Source organism: Eleginops maclovinus, chromosome 17, assembly GCF_036324505.1.
Source record: "Eleginops maclovinus isolate JMC-PN-2008 ecotype Puerto Natales chromosome 17, JC_Emac_rtc_rv5, whole genome shotgun sequence".
In the NCBI taxonomy this organism is placed as follows: domain Eukaryota; kingdom Metazoa; phylum Chordata; class Actinopteri; order Perciformes; family Eleginopidae; genus Eleginops; species Eleginops maclovinus.
In genome coordinates, this window is record NC_086365.1 from 16,215,456 (window position 1) to 16,236,816 (window position 21,361).

The 21,361-nt window shown below is 42.0% G+C and overlaps 1 protein-coding gene across 1 annotated transcript in view; it reads right to left on the reverse strand.

The window, feature by feature from the left end:
- Positions 1–21,361, reverse strand: part of LOC134879017 (thyrotropin-releasing hormone-degrading ectoenzyme-like) — a 120,646-nt gene that overhangs the window by 56,070 nt on the left and 43,215 nt on the right. Inside the window, exon 6 of the mRNA XM_063905234.1 lies at positions 8,492–8,646. Coding sequence (XP_063761304.1) covers positions 8,492–8,646 — 155 coding nt within the window. The remainder of the gene's footprint in view (positions 1–8,491; positions 8,647–21,361) is intronic.

Consider the following 21,361-nt stretch of genomic DNA (forward strand, 5'->3'; position numbering starts at 1 on the left):
CACACACACACACACACACACACACACACACACACACACACACACACACACACACACACACACACACACACACACACACACACACAGGGTGTTAGATGTTTGTTTATAGTCTGTTAATTAGCCTTGGACATGAGCATGAGGCAGCGCAACACACACAGAGGACCGCACAAACACACCACACACACACACACACACACACACACACACACACACACACACACACACACACACACACACACACACACACACACACACACACACACACACACACACACACACACACACACACACACACACACACACACACACACACACACACACACACACTCACAGAGAGCTAAATATAACTGTGTTCCTCTCACTCGTTATTATTGATTAGGCCCTGTTGTCCTTCAGTGCTGAAACATCAGAGGAGTTGTCTGTGTGCAGTTTAATAAAGCATCTGAAGGAAACATCTTCCTGAAGGCATTCTGCAAAATTCACAACAATTCCTCATGCATTATTTTAACTGTGTTTTTAAGAAATACACTTCATTTCATAATCTGGAATAAATGAAATGCCCCAAAAGCAGCCTGCAATGAACTAAATGGAGCTGTATTCAAAGGAATAACATCCACCGTGTTGAAGGATCAAACACTGACGCGTAAGCATCCTCTACCTTTAATAAAGAGCAGCGTATCGTCAGCATAGAGGTCTTATTTTGGATCGACATTTCTTACAGTATGTTGTTTTCTGGTGAATTTAGTTGTTGAGTTTTATAAACGTAGATATTTTGAATTACTTGTCATGAATGTTTACTCCATTTTTAGGGAAGCAAAAATAATTCCTACCAAGTTATTTCAGATTAAAATAAAACGTCAAATAAATCAGATTTAATATTTTAGATTGGACGGTCAGCTTTGTTATCGGGATCCTAGTGACTTGTTTTTGTCTTTATTCTTTTATTATTATTAGTATATTGTTTGATGTAAGGTGGAGTCATCGTATCCACACTGCATCCTTATTTGTCATGTTCTTTTTTATTATTGTATTTATTTCGACTTTTATTTTATTTGTGAAATGGTTCTGTCACTTCCACAAAAAACCATGAAGGAAACACACATCTGGCATTCAGAAGGTCACAGGAAAAGGTGAAAGCAGAATATAGAAAGATGACATTATTGTGACTGAAGACTGAAATGATGGAGAAGGAAACAAAGCATCAGCGTGAGTCAAATGTAAAATAAAAACCAGAGAAAGGGCAACGGCGAGGTGATTTATGGCTGCTCGTATTCTAATGAACTTTATGCAAACATAGTCTGCGGTAATAAATGATCCACTTTGAACCAAAACACTGTGGGGAAAATATACAGCCTGACAGCTTCCTGTGTGTGTGTGTGTGTGTGTGTGTGTGTGTGTGTGTGTTTATACCCTTGTACTTATGTCTTTGTGAGGACAGTGTAAATTAGAATTTCATGCATTTCGTTGCTGCATCTACCTGCGGATAAGGAGACGTGACGAGATGTTATTTAAAGTGAGCAATTACAATTCTAGGTTCTGTAACGGGGAGGCAGACAAAGTGTAGAGCGTGAACTATTCTTCACATCTTTCGTAAATATCAGAGTGTCGTGTCTCTCCTGGGACATGTCTCCCTGCTTTAATGTTCAGAAAGCTCTTTATGTTTCTCATACTGCCTGTGCTGCAGCTCCTCTTTTCACCCTCTGTCTGAAACCAGAGCCCAGTCTGCTCTGATTGGTCAGCTGGCCGGGTCTGTTGTGATTAGTCAACCTGCTTAGAGATGTCCTTAGCCTATCACGTACAATGTGTTGGAGCGCTAGCCAATAGGAGTGCCAGTGTTACATACTGTAAGAAAGTCATTATGCTCCAGAACCTTGGGATTTTAGCCTTTGCAGACCGTTTACATGCAAAAACCTATAGAACACACTACAGGTGGACCAGTAGTAAATAATACACTTGAACCTGAGCAAATAAAAGCCAAACTTCAGCTAGATTCAGTAAGAGAGAAAATGTGTGTTTGAACCACGGATAACCTGGACCTTTGGCTGTCCAAAGCTGCGTAGAATCATATTGGTGATGAAAATGAAAAGGCTGTGAGTAAATATTGGGAGCCGTTGGCTGACGGAAGAACGTCTGGTTTTAATATCCTTCAGGATGTGACTCACATTTCTCTCTGCTGAGTCTGGATGAACGTTGGCTTCAGGCTACGGCGGGTGCAGCGAAAACAGACTGAATAACTAACCGTGTTAAGCTCAGAGAGTGACGCTCCGCGGTTTATTAAGTCATAAACGTTATTGCATGTCATAAAGCTGCGGCGGTGATGTTTCGGAGGCTTTTGTTTTGGTCTTTCTCTGAAATGTAATCTGCTTTGTTAGTTTACAGGCAGAAGAAGAGAAGATGATAAAGTAATGCTTTGTCAGCCGCTCGCACACATTTCATCCTGAAGCCATTTATTGTTCTCTCACACACACATGCACAAACACACAACGCCACAGAGAGTTGTTTGAAGCCTTCAGTAATCAGACAGTGGAGTTGTAAGTATTTTAACTGGAAAACGGATTTTGATTTGGAAATCTGTTTGAAGAAAGGGTTGCCGAGCGCGGACTTCAGATGGATTTATTTAACTGGCATGATGAAACAAACGGTTAGGCTCCGACTATCTATTGGCTTATTTTGACTCTGCCAATAATACTGTTATCCCTGTCCGTCTGAGTTTAGCAATTGAAATGCCACAGAAAAGATCTCTTTCAAAAGCATTTACTCAGTTTGACAGGTACAGATGTCCTTAGAGAGGTTTTTAGTAAACAGAAACACGTCTATTATCAGCAGCTCTATAGAAAAAGACTAAGGATCGTAATATTTAAAGAACTGTTGATTATAAACATGAGTCTACAGCCATGATGGCATCTCCCTGCAACATGCTTCTCTCTTGCACGTGTTATACTTACAATCATCACTAATTATTTATCAGGTTTGCTAGTTAGCACAAATACAGATTACACTGAAGAGGTAGTTTTGTGGGTATTGCTTAATACACCGAAGTATTGGACCCAAAAAGTCAAAACATCCCGAAAGTAATTCCAATTTATCACCAATATTGACAATGCAAATGTTCTGCCCCTCCAGTCAGATGTATCCTCTAGGACTCATGCAAGTCTGCACAAAATGTCCAGGCAATCCCTCTCATAGTTGTGCAAATATTTCTGCTATTGAAGGCGGACTGACGTTCCTACGTTGACTTGCCTCGTGCAGAGAGCGTGACTAAAAACACATTAAAGGTTACCGCTGTGGACAGGTTCACGGTGCATGTATGCTGCTCTCAGGTGAACAGATGGAGAACATGTGGACTGTAATGTGAGCAGACAGGCTGTTTACCTCCGTCAGCGCAGGGAAACACAGATGGAGTTTTACAGTAGATCAGTCCAGACACTGAGGTGAGCACAGCTGATGGTTAACAATGCGAAACCACTGTCAAATCCCTTAAGCGGCAGCAGCACCGCAGGAAACTGAACGCAGTCTGGATTCTGCAGTCCAATAAGCCTCACATTTAGCAGAGTCTCACTGGTGTCTCGTTAAATGAAAAGAATTATCCCATTAATAATGGATTAACCTGCAATAAGTGGGAATGAGAAACGACGTTAACTACATTAAACAACTTTAGCAATAAACTGCTTATCTCTACTTCAGAGTAGCTCATCATTAATTACAAATCTTAGCTTTTTTGTCCACCTGGCAAATATGAGTCTCACTCTTGCTCCGTTTCTGGTCTCCACCCCCTCCTGAGGGATATATCTGTCTCCTTAAGCTTCTAAATGCTCATGATTGTTAATCAGCTAGTCTGTATCTGTGTCTGTCTGCTGTTTGCAGACACATTGCCTGGCCAAAAAAAAGGTCACACTCTGAACATCCGTTGGATCGCCTTCAGCTTCACGGCACGCCTTCTCTAAGGCATCGTTTCCTCGAGCTTCTTCAACGTCTCAACATTTATTTCTGTCCTGCATTCATTTTGATCTTGTATTGATGACGGGAGGTTCAGACCACTGCGCAAAGTCTTCTCCAGCACATCCCAAGGACTCTCAATGGGGTTCAGGTCTGGGCTCTGGGGGGACCGATCCATGTGTGAAAGTGATATCTCATGCTCCCTGAACCACTCTCTCACAGTCTGAGCCCGATGGATCCTGGCGTTGTCCTCTTGGAACATGCCCGCTCCATCAGGGGAGAAGAGATCCATGGATGGATTAACCTGGTCCTTCAGGATATTCAGGGAGTCAGCTGACCTCATTCTTTGGGTTGCTGAACCTAGACCAGACCATCTGCAGCAGCCCCAGATCATAGCCCTGCCCCCCCAGGCTGGGGACCTTTTTTTGGCCGGGCAGTGTATAACATGCACTTTGTACAGGTTTTCCTCTGTAAAGAGCACTGCGAGTGACCCACAACAGCACATTTTATGGTAAAAAAATAAGCCGTTGGAGCTGCAGGTTCAGGTAACAATTCCCAGTAGCTTCACGTGGTTACGTATGTTAATAATATCGATCTCACTAGCTTTGTTTATTTTGGAAGGGATATATTTTGGTTTATGAGGGTCGTAATGTGCAGGTCCTTCAGAGACGGCAGTAAAACTACACAAAGTTAATTTGTTTTTACAGCTAAATCATGATCTTTTTTGACCAATTGGGTTTTATGCCTAAACTTAACCAAACTGAAACCACAGAGGCTTAAGAGACACTCGTTAAGAAGCTCACGGACCAACAAAATACCTTTTCTTTTTTAATAATAAGAACTAGAGACGCATTCAGGTGTCTCCAGGCAGGCTTTGCAGGTTATTTATATGCAACCGGAGCAGGTAAGTTATCGTCAACAGGTGCGCCCGGATGATTGTAGGGTAAATACATGTGATATTTTCCTTCTGATTTGCTTGGGTTACAAACGGAAGCCAGTGTGTGTGTGTGTGTGTGTGTGTGTGTGTGTGCATTATCATGAACACACAATCAGTGCTTTCCATCAACTGATTGTCAAGACACACACACACACACACACACACACACACACACACACACACACACACACACACACACACACACACACACACACACACACACACACACACACACACACACACACACACACACACACACACACACACACACACACACACACACACACACACACACACACACACACACACACACACACACACACACACACACACTTTGTTTTTGCCAGGAGATGCAGTCAGTTTATCAGCTGACTGTTAATTAAAAGAGACAAAGAAAGACTGGGACGAGATTCAGGAAAACAGATTTACTCTCTTCATCTGTTAATTGCTCTCCCTCTCTCTCTCTCTCTCTCTCTCTCCCCCCCTCCCCTCTCTCTCTCCCTCTCTCTCTCTCTCTCATTAATTCAACCATATGCAGCAGAATAAAGCACAGTGTGTATTCTGGCGGTCTGACAGCAGAGTCAGGGCTTTCAACATTCTCACACACACACACACACACACACACACACACACACACACACACACACACACACTGTAATTTCCGTATCACTGCATGCGTTAGACCCCCTCCCCCCATTGGACGTACTGCTGTTTTCTCTTCACATATACTGTACCCTAACCACCTAAAGACGGAGATAAAAAATGTAATACCACTCAGAGGGGCCCTATTGTCCTTTCCCCTCTCCTGTAGTGTGCTCTATCGGTTTTAGTGCATGCAAATGGTCTGCAGAGGCTAAAATCCCTGTGGAATTAAAAGATGTTCCTTAAATCAATTGCTAGGATAATTTAGAGACGTCTGGATTTTATTTCCTTCGTAGAATTTGGTGAAAAGTTTAGCTTTATTCTGAACTGTAACCTCCTGAGCTAAAGTATTCTGCACATGCATTCTCTCTAAATAATTTACTTTAATACAGAATCACATTAAGTCCTCCGTACATTATTATTGGAATAGCATTCTTAAAGGGATTCTGCAGCGCTAGCAGGCGTATACAATGCTTGTTTACCCCTCTGAGGGCTCTCTGTAGTATTTTCAGACATGTTGATGGCTTTTGAACTCCTCACTGAGCCCGGGCCTGAACTGCTTCCCCCTCATGTGTAGGCAGGCATGTCAAACCGGCAGCATGGAGCTTTAAATAATCCGAGGTAAAAAAAACGCTCCTCTTTACAGCAAATGATGCACCTGCCGCCACTAAATGTGTTGATAGTACGGTATCTGAAACACAGCTCTGTCTCCGAGCATGAACCCGCTGCTGTGGAATTATTCTCAGCTGAACGTTAGTCTGACTTTAAATAGGAGGAGAGGAAATCCGATTTTTCATTCAACGGATGCAAATGATCCGGTTGTAAACAGACTGAACGTGACAGGAGTCAAAACAGCTTCGACTGCAACGCCAATGAGCGTGTGTGTGTGTGTGTGTGTGTGTGTGTGTGTGTGTCTGTTTAACTTAAGTCCCGCAGGCTACCACAGCAGAGGAGATGATCCTGTTTTTACAGTACGACATCGGATACGTGACGGGCAGACAAACACGATGAAGCAGAAGAAAATGTAAAGGTTTCAGTCAGTGAGAGCATGAACCGCGAGCGGATTTAGAGACAAGGAGACGGAGAGAGGCGGAGAAACAAAGTGAAAGAGAGAAAGAAAGGAGGAGATGACAGAAAGCGAGTGTGGCACTGTGAAAAATACCCGGAGCATCGAGCTTCTTTCAGTTCTGCTGCATGGTTTTACAAAACTGACTGTAGAAACAACATCTCTGTTTGTGCTGCAGCGTAAACACTGGAGCTATTGTTCAGAAATATGGGAAATACACAATGACAGCCAGTGAGTCATTGTGTCATCAAATAATCCTCAATTATCCAAACAAACACAAAGACACATCCATGTTGATTTTGGTAACAATTAAAGAGTCCTCTCCTGCTGATGTTCAGGTGTATATCAGTATGTAGTGTCTCTACTTTAAAGAGTCCTCTCCTGCTGATGTTCAGGTGTATATCAGTATGTAGTGTCTCTACTTTAAAGAGTCCTCTCCTGCTGATGTTCAGGTGTATATCAGTATGTAGAGTCTCTACTTTAAAGGGTCCTCTCCTGCTGATGTTCAGGTGTATATCAGTATGTAGTGTCTCTACTTTAAAGAGTCCTCTCCTGCTGATGTTCAGGTGTATATCAGTATGTAGTGTCTCTACTTTAAAGAGTCCTCTCCTGCTGATGTTCAGGTGTATATCAGTATGTAGAGTCTCTACTTTAAAGAGTCCTCTCCTGCTGATGTTCAGGTGTATATCAGTATGTAGAGTCTCTACTTTAAAGAGTCCTCTCCTGCTGATGTTCAGGTGTATATCAGTATGTAGAGTCTCTACTTTAAAGAGTCCTCTCCTGCTGATGTTCAGGTGTATATCAGTATGTAGCGTCTCTACTTTAAAGAGTCCTCTCCTGCTGATGTTCAGGTGTATATCAGTATGTAGCGTCTCTACTTTAAAGAGTCCTCTCCTGCTGATGTTCAGGTGTATATCAGTATGTAGCGTCTCTACATTAAAGAGTCCTCTCCTGCTGATGTTCAGGTGTATATCAGTATGTAGCGTCTCTACTTTAAAGAGTCCTCTCCTGGAGAGGGAGAACCACAGACAGGATAATAGGGCCTCTCTGTAAGTGGTGTAAATTAAAATCTAATTCCCAAAGCTTGTTGTCTTGCAGTGAACTTGGGTCTTGTTGTTTAGTTCATAATGTGTTGGTATAATCTACAATGTTTAAATGCAATTAAGTAATGAATGTTAAAAGGTTAAAAAACAATTGACACAGCAGCGTTGAAATACCTGACAGTAATACAATTAGCTGAAATGAAGTATTACATTAATATATGACAGGCCTTCAGTGATGGCCGCGTTTATTTTCCAGCTGTGAGTGCCAGCCACATCATTAGGACTGTGTGTGTAACGGCACGCTGCCAGTTCTGCAACACAAAGAGACACATGCCACTTATGTCGCCTCAAACTGACAGCTTGTGCTTCTTAATTAGCAAAATCCTAAATGTATGAGCAATGTCAACAATACAGACTGAGAGACATAATGCATATGGCTTCTCACAGCGGACACCAAATGGAAAAGGTATTAAAAGTATATTTCATTTTAAATCTGAAGCCTAATATGCTTTCCTACGGAGGAGAATAAGGGCCACATATTCTTCTTATTCCTTACATTATAGTCACATTTTTTTATTTAAAAGAACAATAAACGCAAGATTCTGACTTTTTCTAAATCTTGCAATTTTTTCAAAAATTCAGTTTTGTACCAAAATATGACTTTTCCTCAAAGTTCAGTATTTTTTGAAAATCGCAACTTTTGTTATGATTATCTGACTTTACTTCAACATGATGGCTTTTTCTGAAAGTCAGATTGTTTTCTCCAAAGTATAACCAGGCATCAATCGGCTAAAACAGCCTTGGATAACCATTTGATTTGAAGCCAACTTGACGTACTTGTTAATAAAGGTTGTTAAGTTTTCCTACCTGGTGGCAAATCTCGTGGACGACTACCATGGTGAGCTCCATCTGATAGGACGAGGACGACACCTCGGCGTCCAATAGGATCTTCTGCTCCACGAAGACGCTCAGGCCCCAGTTCTCCATGGCGGCGTACGGATGTTTGGGTACCGCCAACAGATCTGGGAAACAAAAAGCACACACACAAGGACTTATAGTTATTATGGCTTCACAACACAGGCTCAATGTGTTCCTCCATTAATAAAGCCCCCCAGTCAGCGCCAGCATTTGAATAAAAACCCGACAGAATGACTGCCGGTATGAGAGCGGATCCCATTTTTGGTTCAAATTAAACTCATGAGTCATTTTAACAACCTGCCAAAGAATCCTTTCATGCCCACAACATGGATATATGGAGCCTTCAGATGTAACGCTACAAATATCCGGATGGGAAAGAAGCAGAAAGAAAGAGATTTCAGAAAGACTGAGGACACAGGAGGAGAAAGAAAAGGCTTCCTTTGAGCAAAGAAACCTTAAATTAGATTGTAGGACAGAGTTTACCTCGAGTAAAGACGATTTATTACAGCACTGAGGAAGTAATTAAATGTCTGTTCAAGTAAAGTAACCTTGCCGGGAAAATAGTCATGGAAGAAGTGAAAGGCACACACTCAAAGTAAAGTGCGATTACAAAAGTTATTGGACTTTTTGTCCGTTGACCTTTAGGGAACAAATGAACCATTGGATTTGTTCTGATTCACACTTGAATATCTCAACAAATATGTAACGCAGCAACATGAAATTTGGCCGAGACATTTATGTTCCCCAGAGGATGTACCCCTCAGATTTGAATTATCTGCAGACTTTTCTTTTGGCGCCACCATGAGGTTGAGGGCAGTCAAATTAACTGCTTGAATTTTACATTGGGGTTGGTTTGAATATCTCAGCTAATATTTGATGGAATAACATGACGTTCATTTTCCCGAGAGGATGAACTCTACTGACCTCGGTGATCCTGTCTTTCTAACGTCTTTGTTTGTCCAGAGATTTGAGCGTTCATAGGAAATGCGACCCATGTTGACGGGACATCCTGAGCGTTTGTGATGTCCAAGAATGTGCTGAGGGTGTAAAAATCATTTCCCCATGATGCAATAATTTGTTGTAATGATGCCCGGAGTGAACGAGTCAGCTGTGGTTCTGCACCTGAGCCCCGATACTTTGGGAATTTAAAGCACAAAGAGTCATTCTGCATTGCACACTTGCACTTCCTGTTTCAGCCTGTTCTGCTGACAGTCCTGATTTACAACAACAAGTACATAAAGTAAGGGTTATTCTCCAAATGCAAGTTGACCATGCTTATAGGAAAAACCTATTTTCAAGACAAAAAACAAGAAAATGCAACAACTAGGAGAAAAATATCTGGGTGCTTTTCTCACAAGCTGCAAACAAGCGCCTAAAACTGGAGGATAACTTACGCTTTGTGCAGAAACTGGCCGGTATTCAGAAAAAAGGTTGAGTTGTTTGTACCGAAAAGTGAATATAAAAGAGGAGCAGGAGATTGGATTCTATTCAGAGAAGAAACCTGATTAAAAAGGAGGCGAAAGAAAGGAGGTGAGGAGGTGAAAATGAGCTTCTGAATATAACAGAAGCCTGATTGTTTCCCAGGCAGAGCAAGAAGTGTTTCTCTGCAGTAAATGAGTGAGAGGTCCTCATTTACATTTTAAATCAGAATCTTTCTGGGGTGCAGAGACCTCCGTCTGTGTAACCGCTTCACATGCACAGAAAAACTATACTCAGCGGGCTAACAAACCAAACTCCTCATCTGGATGAAGCTTTTTATTCTCTTTGGCTCAGTTTCATTCAAGTTTCCTCTCTTTCAACTGATTCCTGTTAGAGGTACAGAACAGAAAACACACCGGGAGGGAAGATGAGATGTGGAGGTGAAACAATATATTCCTGCAGTTTAGAGTCAGCTGAAATAATTGGTGCATTTATGAAGGCGTGATGTGAGATATCTCAGGCAGTACTATTGAACACTTTTATTTGCATTTATTGTCATTTCATCATTTATTTCTGATTAACAAAGATGTGTAAACACTGTTGTGCAGATTGGTTTATATATTAGTACAATGTTTTATTATATTGGTGTTTTATGATCTTTTTCTCACATTTTAATTTGAACATTTGACTTTTAACTATTTTATTTGATGTTTTTATGGCTTTACTTTTACTCCTTTTCTTGTATAAATATCTTTATTATTATTCTATTTTTACGTCTTTGCGTATTTGTTCTTATAATTCTTATTTTATAGATTTGTTTGAATATATTACTGTATTTAATTCTACTGTAACGGGATGGAAAAAGTTCATCAGATATCCTGCGCAAAGAAACAAACTTTTTACTCGACCTTTCCTTTTTGCCCCAAACTCAAGACAACCTTTACTGTTGTAGCTCCACAACCAGAACTTCTCTGTAAATGATTAATATGTTATTTATTCTGTGCAAAACATTTATTTTCGCAGACAGGAGACATGAAAGAGGTAACATGTCTGGAGGCTGTTTTCTCAGGAAAGTTGAGAAAGTTGTTTTTTAATGAAACGAGGAGCACCATCCAGTTTGTTTTGTTTCTCTTTGCAGGGAAAACCTGCGGGCGACACTTTGAGACTCTTTGAGTTTCTCCACACGGACCTCTGTCTGTCTCCAACTGTCGATCATAACACAGGAAGACGTCACTGAAGTCTGACAGCTGTCAATCATCACAGGGTACGTGCGTTAGTCTTTGGTTGGTAAGTAGAGTAGAAACACACAGTAAATGTAAAGCAGGGAAACACCCACTGATGGAAGGAGGATTCAGACCCTACCAAAGCGGTGCAGAAAGGAGTTCTGAAAACCATTGAGTCAGTATTTTAGCATTTCCTGTCCCCTGGTCTAGAAGTCAATGGTTTTCTGAATGTGTTTTTTGTTGTTACCCTGAAATAAGGAAATTCTAACTTTTCTAAAATTATCTCAATCTCAAAGTTCAGATTTAAAAAATATATATAAATATAAATCTGTCAGAAATTCAGATTAATTTTGTTACAGCTATACATTATAGCTAGCTAGCTAATGGCTGTGATCACCACTTCCTGTGAGGGAACAGCAGCTGTGTCCAAATGTAGTATAACATGCAGTGTACTAAGGGGAGCCTCTGAAATGACCACCATCTCATACAGGTATTCTGGTTTTGTAAAACTAGAGGACAAGATAACGCTGCATACAACTGAAAACAAACAGATCCAACAGAAACTCTGCATCGTCTCCATGATGGCGGACTGTAACACTCACGATGAGAAACCACAGAATGGAGAGGCTGCTAATGAATGTAATGAATATTTTAAGCTTGAGAAGAGCCGACGCTGCTAACAGCAGACTGTGTTACCACATCAGTGATGAAGGAAACTGGAGCTTCATTGGCTGATTGCTGCAGATTAACACTGTCAAAGCAGAGAGGGGTGAGACAGGCAGGGAGACAGGCAGAGGGGTGAGACAGGCAGAGAAAGAGCCTGCAGACATAAAAACAGCTGCTGCACACAGAAAGCTCTCCATCACACACACACACACACACACACACACACACACACACACTTTCTGGGACACAATTTTGTCCCAGTTTTCCAGCTGCTGATAAAGTGTGACAAACAAACTGAGAGAAAGTTGCAGCACAGATGTTCCTCGTTTGTTCTAGTTATCATTTCTGCAGTCCGTTTATGTTCCTCACAACTTTTGATTATAGTAAAAGAAGAAGAATCACAACGAAAGTGATGCGTTTATATCAAACCAGAGTAAAAGTTAGGCTATAAAGGAACTACAGCACGGTCACATGACTTCACGTCTCCACCGCTAAGCTAAAGGAGGCTAATGTTGGGCTATAAAGGAACTACAGCACGGTCACATGACTTCACGTCTCCACCGCTAAGCTAAAGGCGGCTAATGTTGGGCTATAAAGGAACTACAGCACGGTCACATGACTTCACGTCTCCACCGCTAAGCTAAAGGCGGCTAATGTTGGGCTATAAAGGAGCTACAGCACGGTCACATGACTTCACGTCACCACTGCTAAGCTAAAGGCGGCTAATGTTGGGCTATAAAGAAACTACAGCACGGTCACATGACTTCACGTCACCACCGCTTAGCTAAAGGCGGCTAATGTTGGGCTATAAGGGAACTACAGCACGGTCACATGACTTCACGTCTCCACTGCTAAGCTGAAGGTGGCTAATGTTGGGCTATAAAGGAACTACAGCACGGTCACATGACTTCACGTCACCACCGCTAAGCTAAAGGGGGCTAATGTTGGGCTATAAAGGAACTACAGCACGGTCACATGACTTCACGTCACCACCACTAAGCTAAAGGAGGCTAATGTTGGGCTATAAAGGAACTACAGCACGGTCACATGACTTCACGTCACCACCACTAAGCTAAAGGAGGCTAATGTTGGGCTATAAAGGAACTACAGCACGGTCACATGACTTCACGTCACCACCACTAAGCTAAAGGCGGCTAATGTTGGGCTATAAGGGAACTACAGCACGGTCACATGACTTTACAGCGATCCAGTGAAACAAATGGATTCCCCCGTTTTAAACAGGACATTGAACGCAGCACATTGTTAAAACTCATTTAACGAGGATCCAACAAACGTTATGGGTCGGTAAACCGCGGCTCCAGTAATTCATCATGAAATATACACAGAGGTTACCCTGGAAACAGTATTTGACAAGCTCCAGCCAATCAGGTGGCAGCGTGTTCCACCGGGCTGCGTGTGATTGGCTGTCAGCTTATTATCCACATGGCTGCGGATCAGACAGCAGAACTGATTGGCTGGATGTGGGGGAGTCGCTTTAACTTAAGGGGGAAATGCAAATCAAGCTGTTTGGTTTAAGGTGGAATATGCAAATGTGACATTATACTCAATAGACATTTAAATTAAAATGAAATGAATTGTTTCATTCTCTCACACACACACACACACACACACACACACACACACACACACACACACACACACACACACACACACACACACACACACACACACACACACACACACACACACACACACACACACACACACACACACACACACACACACACACACACACACACACACACACACTTTAAAACCTAAATGAGATTTCCTGTTTCACCTGGACTCTGTCTCCATCTATAACCTGTTATTACTCTTACTCGTTTCTGCTGGCTCTGCAAAGTGAAAGGGAAAATCTGACATGGATTTTGAACAGAAACGTGAGTGACTGATGAGTGATGAGTGATGAGCAGCAAAAATGAACAAACGTCTTTTTAATGAACCTGGAACTTCTGGAAATAAATGTTTGAACAAATCTTTTAGGGTAAGTGTTTTTGTTCGAGACTTTTTGAAGCTATTATTGTTTACCTTTCCTTTTTGAACTAATCCTTCTGAATGAATCGTACACAACAAATCGTTTTAAAAAACAAAGGGTTGACAAACTTCTTTAAAGACTCATTTTGAACAAATCTTTTTCAAGGACCTTTTCAGTGTCCAGTATGTACCTGTAAGCCTGTCTCACATCCGATTGCTTATCAATGTTCCCTCTTCTCCCTCCCCACCAGCTCTGCTGCTAACACCCACTACCTGCTGCTGGTGCAAGCCTCAAGCTCAACACCCTGACTGGTAATGCGGTTGAAGAGAGGTTTTCCCACCACACACGCATTATATCACAGATAAATCTCCTTTTTTCAGTATCATTGACACTGACTCTTGTCCCTGTGTTTCCTCCCTCTCTCCCTCCCCACTTGTCCACCAATTATCTCTCTCTCGTTGAGATAAGAGCTGCTCCATATTCAGCAGACAGAAGAAGAGAGGCGACTGTTTGAATGTTAAACGGCTTCACAGCTGCAGACAACCTGCAAGCCACAGAGAGATGGGGGAGAAAGAGGAGGGAGAAAGAAGGGGGGGGCGGGGGAGACATGCCTCTCTGCTGCAGGCTGAAATGTTCATTACACCCCATAATATGAAAGTGCTGTACAGAATAAATTACATACTGATGCTTCAGCTATTCTTACGAAAGGAGCTTTAAGTGTGCAGTTTGTCCCGAGGGCGGCGTTAGAGGAAGCATCATGAGGTCGTAAAAGAGGTTTATCCTCCGGGGAGCGGGAGTATCAGCCACGCATTTTAGGAAGACAGTCCTGGAATATTTTGATAACTTCAGTAAAGACCTTTATGGACCCCCTATGTGTATTTTGTGGATTCCATTTGATGAAAACCTTTTTATATTTCTTGCAGGAAGTTTTAGAGTGTTCACATTTTACAGTTTTATGTATTCAACCATCCCCTTAGCCTCACATACAATGTGTTGGAGTGCTAGCCAACAGGAGAGCGAGGGTTACATAGCGATGTCACTGTGTTCCAGAAATGTGGGATTTTTGCCTTTGCAGACCATTTACATGCACCGAAACCTATAGAACACACTACAGCAGTGATTCTTAAACTAGGGGTCGCGACCCCAAACGGGGTCGGCAAAAACTTCCGTGGGGTCGCAAAATTATTTGTTACTTCAGTCGGAAATTAGCTGTTATAACACCTGGTGAAACAACGAAAAATAAAATGTCAATACAATGAAAATCTGCCTTTTTCTCATTCCTACACGCTGTTAAGAGGGAGAGAGAGAGAGAAAAAAAAAAGTTGCCCAGCTTTAAATGGCGTTTCGAATCGTTTATTGGTCCTATGATAGAAACAATGTAACAATCTGCGCCCACTGTTCAAACTCAATTTCTTCCCGGTTTTTTTACAATACGTCATAGTTAACTCGCCACGTTACTAGCCACGTTTGTGATACTAGCCACTTTTTTAGCCACTAGCCTAGTTATAACTTTCATCAAAAATGGACAGGTGGCTGCTAAAAAACAATGATTTGAGCTCAGAAGTGCCATCTACCTCCAGTTGTGCACCTACTCCTCCGCGATCCTCAGATGGGACAAGTTTGGCCGGTGGTGAGAATAAAAAAGACCCACCAACGAGGCGTCGCCGATACCTGAAAGAATTTCTTAAATATGGATTCACGTGCCAGGTAAAACATGAGCTCGACCACCCACAGTGTGTTATTTGCGGCGATGTTCTGGCACATGAAAGTTTAAAGCCCACAAAAATGAGACGACATCTCGAAAGCCGACATCCAGATGATGCTCAGAAACCCATGACATTTTTTTTACGAAAAGAAGCTGCGCTGCATGGGCAAAAGACCGTTGTGCATAGCCAAGCTACTGTGCCCACCAAAGCCTTGGCAGCGTCATACAAAGTGGCCCACCTTGTAGCCAAAGCACAAAAGCCACACACAATTGCTGAAAGCCTCATCCTTCCTGCAGCAATTGCGATGACCACAGCAATGCATGGTGAAAAGATCGCAAGTGTGCTTAAACAGATTCCCCTCTCCAATGATACCATGTCCAAACGCATTAACGACATCGCTAATGATATGAAATGCCAGCTCATCGAGAGAGTGAAAAACAGCCGGTTTTCTTTGCAGTTAGACGAGTCTACTGACTTGACTAATGTAGCCCATTTAATGGTTTTCATTCGCTACAGTCATGACGGGAAACTGCATGAGGACATGCTGTGCTGCTCTCCGATGGAAGGAAGATGTACTGGTGGAGACATTTTTAACTGTCTTAATGGTTGGATGGAGGAGACAGGCCTGGATTGGGATAAATGCATAAGCATATGCACTGACGGTGCCGGGGCTATGATGGGAAAACACAAAGGGCTGAAAGCCAAGGTCCTTAGCGTTGCACCACATGTCAAGTTCACACACTGCATTATCCATAGGGAGGCCCTGGCATCCAAGACACTTGAACCCGAGCTTAACAATGTTCTTCAAACAGCAATCCAAATAGTGAATTCGATCAAATCGCGCCCTTTAAATTCACGACTCTTCGCCCTTCTCTGCCAGGAAATGGGGTCTGCACATGAATCCCTTCTTTTTCATTCAGAGGTAAGGTGGCTTTCACGGGGCAAAGTTCTTACACGCCTGTTCGAGTTGCGAAGCGAGGTGCGCACCTTCCTCTCAGACGTGCATTCCCCTCTTGCAGACCATCTCACTGACTCGAGATGGTTATCACGTCTTGCATACCTGGCGTGCATATTTGACAAATTAAATAGTCTCAACCTGTCACTACAAGGCCCCAGCACAAACATCCTGACCCTCTCAGACAAAGTGAATGCTTTCACAAAAAAATTGCAGCGTTGGGCAGCCCGTGCAGAGAGTGGGGACTTTGAAATGTTCTCGGAGCTGCACGACTTTTTGGAGAGTGACATGAATGCCAATTCATTGAAAGAGTCAATAACCTGTCATCTTCGTAGTCTCCTCGACAAATTCAATAAGTATTTCCTCACGGAGAATGTAGAGCCTTTTGACTGGGTACGACAACCATTCACCAACTGCTCCTCAAACAACCTGCCATCTGAGCTCGAGGATGCGCTGATTGAGCTGTCCAGCGACCGCACATTGCAGGCGTCGTTTGCCTCAAAAACTCTAGATGAATTCTGGCTGTCAGTTGTGCAGGAATACCCCGGGTTGTCCAAGGCTGCCATGGACATCCTCACGCCGTTTGGATCAACCTATCTGTGCGAAAAGACATTTTCGTCCCTGGCCTACATAAAGAACAAATACAGATGTCGTCTCAACAGCATGGAGGAGAATCTTCGTGTTGCTGTGAGCAGCATCGATCCCCGAATTGACCTGCTATGCTCGCGGAAGCAGGCCCATCCTTCTCATTGACATGGCGTCCGTATAAGAGGAAGTGAGATCGTTCCAATCATACACACTCTCTGTTGACTCTTGACTCCCGTTTGATTTGGACATTTGTTTCATTGCTTTGTTTGTTCCAGTTCTTGTTTGCGTTAATAAATTGTTGCCGCCCAGGCCTTTTCTTACACATTGCCTATTTGTTTTTGCTTGATTGACAGTCGTTACCATGGGTTTGCAATGCATAACGTTGTCCTGGCAACGCGATTTACAGCCCGCCCCCAAACAACCAAACTGCAGATGGCATTGCTGTTTCTTTCAAAATGTATGACTATCACTCAAATCATTGGAGACGCAAACTCGTAAATTAATTCACACAAAATCGTTCCTTTTCCATAAAATAATCGTCATACATTGTTAATTTGTTTGGATTGGAACAAAAAATCGGTTGCTACGGAAACGTGACGTCACACTTACACACTTTTGGGAAAGTGGGGTCACCAAACCTCTCCAGTTTTTTTTGTGGGGTCGTCAGACAAAAAGTTTAAGAACCACTGCACTACAGGACCCACACAAGTCAAATATGGCCTGAATGGTTTTCTGTGGCACTATTACTCTATGTCTTTAAATATTGACAATTATTGATTATTATTGATCAGTATTTTGGTGTCAAAACGTCTCATAGTTCAGCTTCTTAAATGTGATCATTTGCTGATTTACTTTCTTTGCAACAATAAATAAAAGGACATTCATCTTTTACTTAAATACGATTCTCAGTAACAGGGGTCTGTATACTCTACCACAAAAGCAACCCCCCCACACACACACACACACGCACACACACACACACGCACAAACATCACACACACACACGCACACACACACATCACACATTGCATCACTGAAACAAACTCATATTCTCATTGTGTGGTCGCACAAGAAAATCTGTGTGTGTGTGTGTGTGTGTGTGTGTGCGTGTGTGTGTGTGTGTGTGTAGAGGAGACTCAGAGGACAGTGACCATCAGATGGCCCCGGGGTATGTGATTGGCTTGGCCGTCTTCCAGCTCGGCCAATCAGAGGCCTGGATCCTCCCGCAGAGATAAAAGCTTAAAACATTTTACGGCTGAGCGGAGACGACCTTTACTCTGAAGCATCATAACACACCTGGAGATGTTTAATTACACTTTAAAAGCAGCTCGTTAGTGTCGTTAGGGCCCGCTCTGCTGGAAACGTTATTTTTAGACGATCTTTCAGAGGACATTTCGCTGCAGTGACTTCCTGGTTCATTATCATTTCCATTTAAATCCATTTAATTTCCTTTTTGTTTACACATATTTGTTTCTAATACACAAACTACTCACTAAGAATCTCTCAGATCCTCTTTATTGAAACTAAAACCCTCAGAAAATAGGTTAATATACTTTATATTTCTGATTGTGCTTTTAATTGTAATTTTTTGTTTTTGAATATGTATTTTCTCACAGTTCCAAACAAACTGGTTAAGTTTTCACTGATGCTATCACTGTTCCTAGACCTTTTTTCTTTGGATGTTTCTCAAAATTCAAATTACAGCACATTCCTCGAGAATCAGCAAAAGAAAACATGAGTTTCGTACAAAGTTTTAAGCTATTTCATGACGTCTATGAAAACATTCTATTCAGTATGTGTTGTTTCTCATCCTGAAGTTTTTTAATGGTTGTTAAATCTAATATAAATGCGGTCAGGTTACCTTAGCACTTTTCCTGAATCTTTATGAATTCTCCTTCACAAATGTCCTTGACCTCATGACGTGTTTGCCTCAAAGTCTAGGAAAATCCAGCAGTGGTTCAGTCAGTAGGGGCTTGGACTGGGAATCGTAGGGTCGCCGGTTCAAGTCCCCGAACAGACTTGAAATATGGAAAGTGGACTGCTACTTGGGGAGGTCCCAGTTCACCTCCTAGGCCCTGCTGTGGTGCCCTTGAGCAAGACACCGGACACCTCCAATCCCCCCTCCCCATTGCTCCCTGGGCGCTGCACAGTAGCTGCCCACTGCTCCTAGTACTAGGATGGGTTAAATGCAGAGGACCAATTTCACTGTGTGTGCTCTGCTGTGTGCATGTGTGTGACAATAAAGAGGGTTTCATCCTCCGACTCTATCTATGAATGTAGAGCACATTATCTTAGCACCACATTTTATTTTCCTAAACCTTTATGAATTCTCTTCCCACATTTCCCTGACCTCAGGACGTTTCTGCCTCACAGTCAACCAAAAGCGGTTGATCATTTTTTCTCATTAAACCACAGTCTGAGTGTCTTTGGTTTCTCGTCCTTCACTTTTATAGACGCTGGTCAAATAATAAAGTATGAATGAGGACAGAAAGTGAAGAGAGGACACCCTGTGCACCGCTTCAGTGTCTGACCATCTGCAGCAGTAGAGACGCTGATTACCTCTGGCTGCCATATAATACAGCGCTCTCACCAAACATAAAAAGTTAAGTCTGATATTATCTCCCCCCTGTGGTGCTGCTATGGTCACACTGAGCAGAGAGTTATTTTACTGTGACCTTATGCTGAATCATTTATCCCTCGCATTCACAAGAAAAAGCCTTTTATACACTAGTTTTATGATAACTGTAAGGATGTCTTTGTGTCTGAAGCATTATTCTAAAAACACTCTATTGCGTAATGATTACATTTATCTTTGGAAGCAGCTTTATTCTTTTTATACTAATACTTTTCTTATTCTTTATTATATTTTATGTTGATTCTTATTTCATTTAATTGTTATTTATTTTGAATTTTACTTCCTTTTTATTTGTATTAAATTGATCAGATTTGATTTGAATTATACTTTATTTAAATCTAATTCAAATGTTATATTTTTAATAATACCATTTTGGGATTCAATAATTAGATTTAAATGTTATATTAATTTATTTGAATATTTTTAGGGTTTTTTTAGACTTGTTTTATTCAGTCCATTGATTATTGACTTCTGTTGGTTTAAAGAGTTTATTTAGCAACCACAAAGTTGTCACTTGGTATTCCCCATGTGGGGATGAAAAGCGTCGTATTATAAGATTGATTGATCGTGGTATTACTGGTAATGTAAGATATGAGTACTTCTCCCACCACTTATTCTGTCCTATTTTTATCACTTGGTGAATAAATGAATTAAGCAGCTTCTCAGTCACGTCAGGTGTGCTAGCTCGGTTTGACAGCGTCAGCGGAGAGCATCTCATTAACAGCAGATGGGCTGTTTATATAACGTCTTTCTTCTGTCTTCACTCTCATTTCTCCATCTGTTTAACGCTCGTATTTTCTTCTTCTTCTTCTGTCTTTCTGCCGTCTGTTCTTTTCTCTTCACGTTTTGTCACACAAATCACTTGCCATCTGCTTCCCGCATCAAGCTCTCCGCTTACCCTGCACGGCTAACATTTCCCCAACTATCCTACTTGTTTTAATGTTTATGAACTATTGACGAACACCAGCAACGGAGCTACAGCGGGATGGATGCTAATGAGTTTTGACGCCATAATGGACAACAGTAACTTGCTATAGGCGACAGAATAACAGGATTCTTAAATCCTGGACTCATTTGGCACCGTTACACAATAATGCAGGCTATAACAACACATACACAACACATCACATGAACTAAGAATGATCAAATGACATGCATAGAAAAACTAGTCTAAAAAAAAATAACATGACAAGACATTAAGAAAAGATCGCCTCAGACATTTGGATAACATCGGTAAATTACAGCACGGTCACATGACTTCACGGCACCACCGCTAAGCTAAAGGTGGCTAATGTTGGGCTATAAAGGAACTACAGCACGGTCACATGACTTCACGTCTCCACCGCTAAGCTAAAGGAGGCTAATGTTGGGCTATAAAGGAACTACAGCACGGTCACATGACCTCACGTCACCACCGCTAAGCTAAAGGAGGCTAATGTTGGGCTATAAAGGAACTACAGCACGGTCACATGACCTCACGTCACCACCGCTAAGCTAAAGGAGGCTAATGTTGGGCTATAAAGGAACTACAGCACGGTCACATGACCTCACGTCACCACCGCTAAGCTAAAGGAGGCTAATGTTGGGCTATAAAGGAACTACAGCACGGTCACATGACCTCACGTCACCAC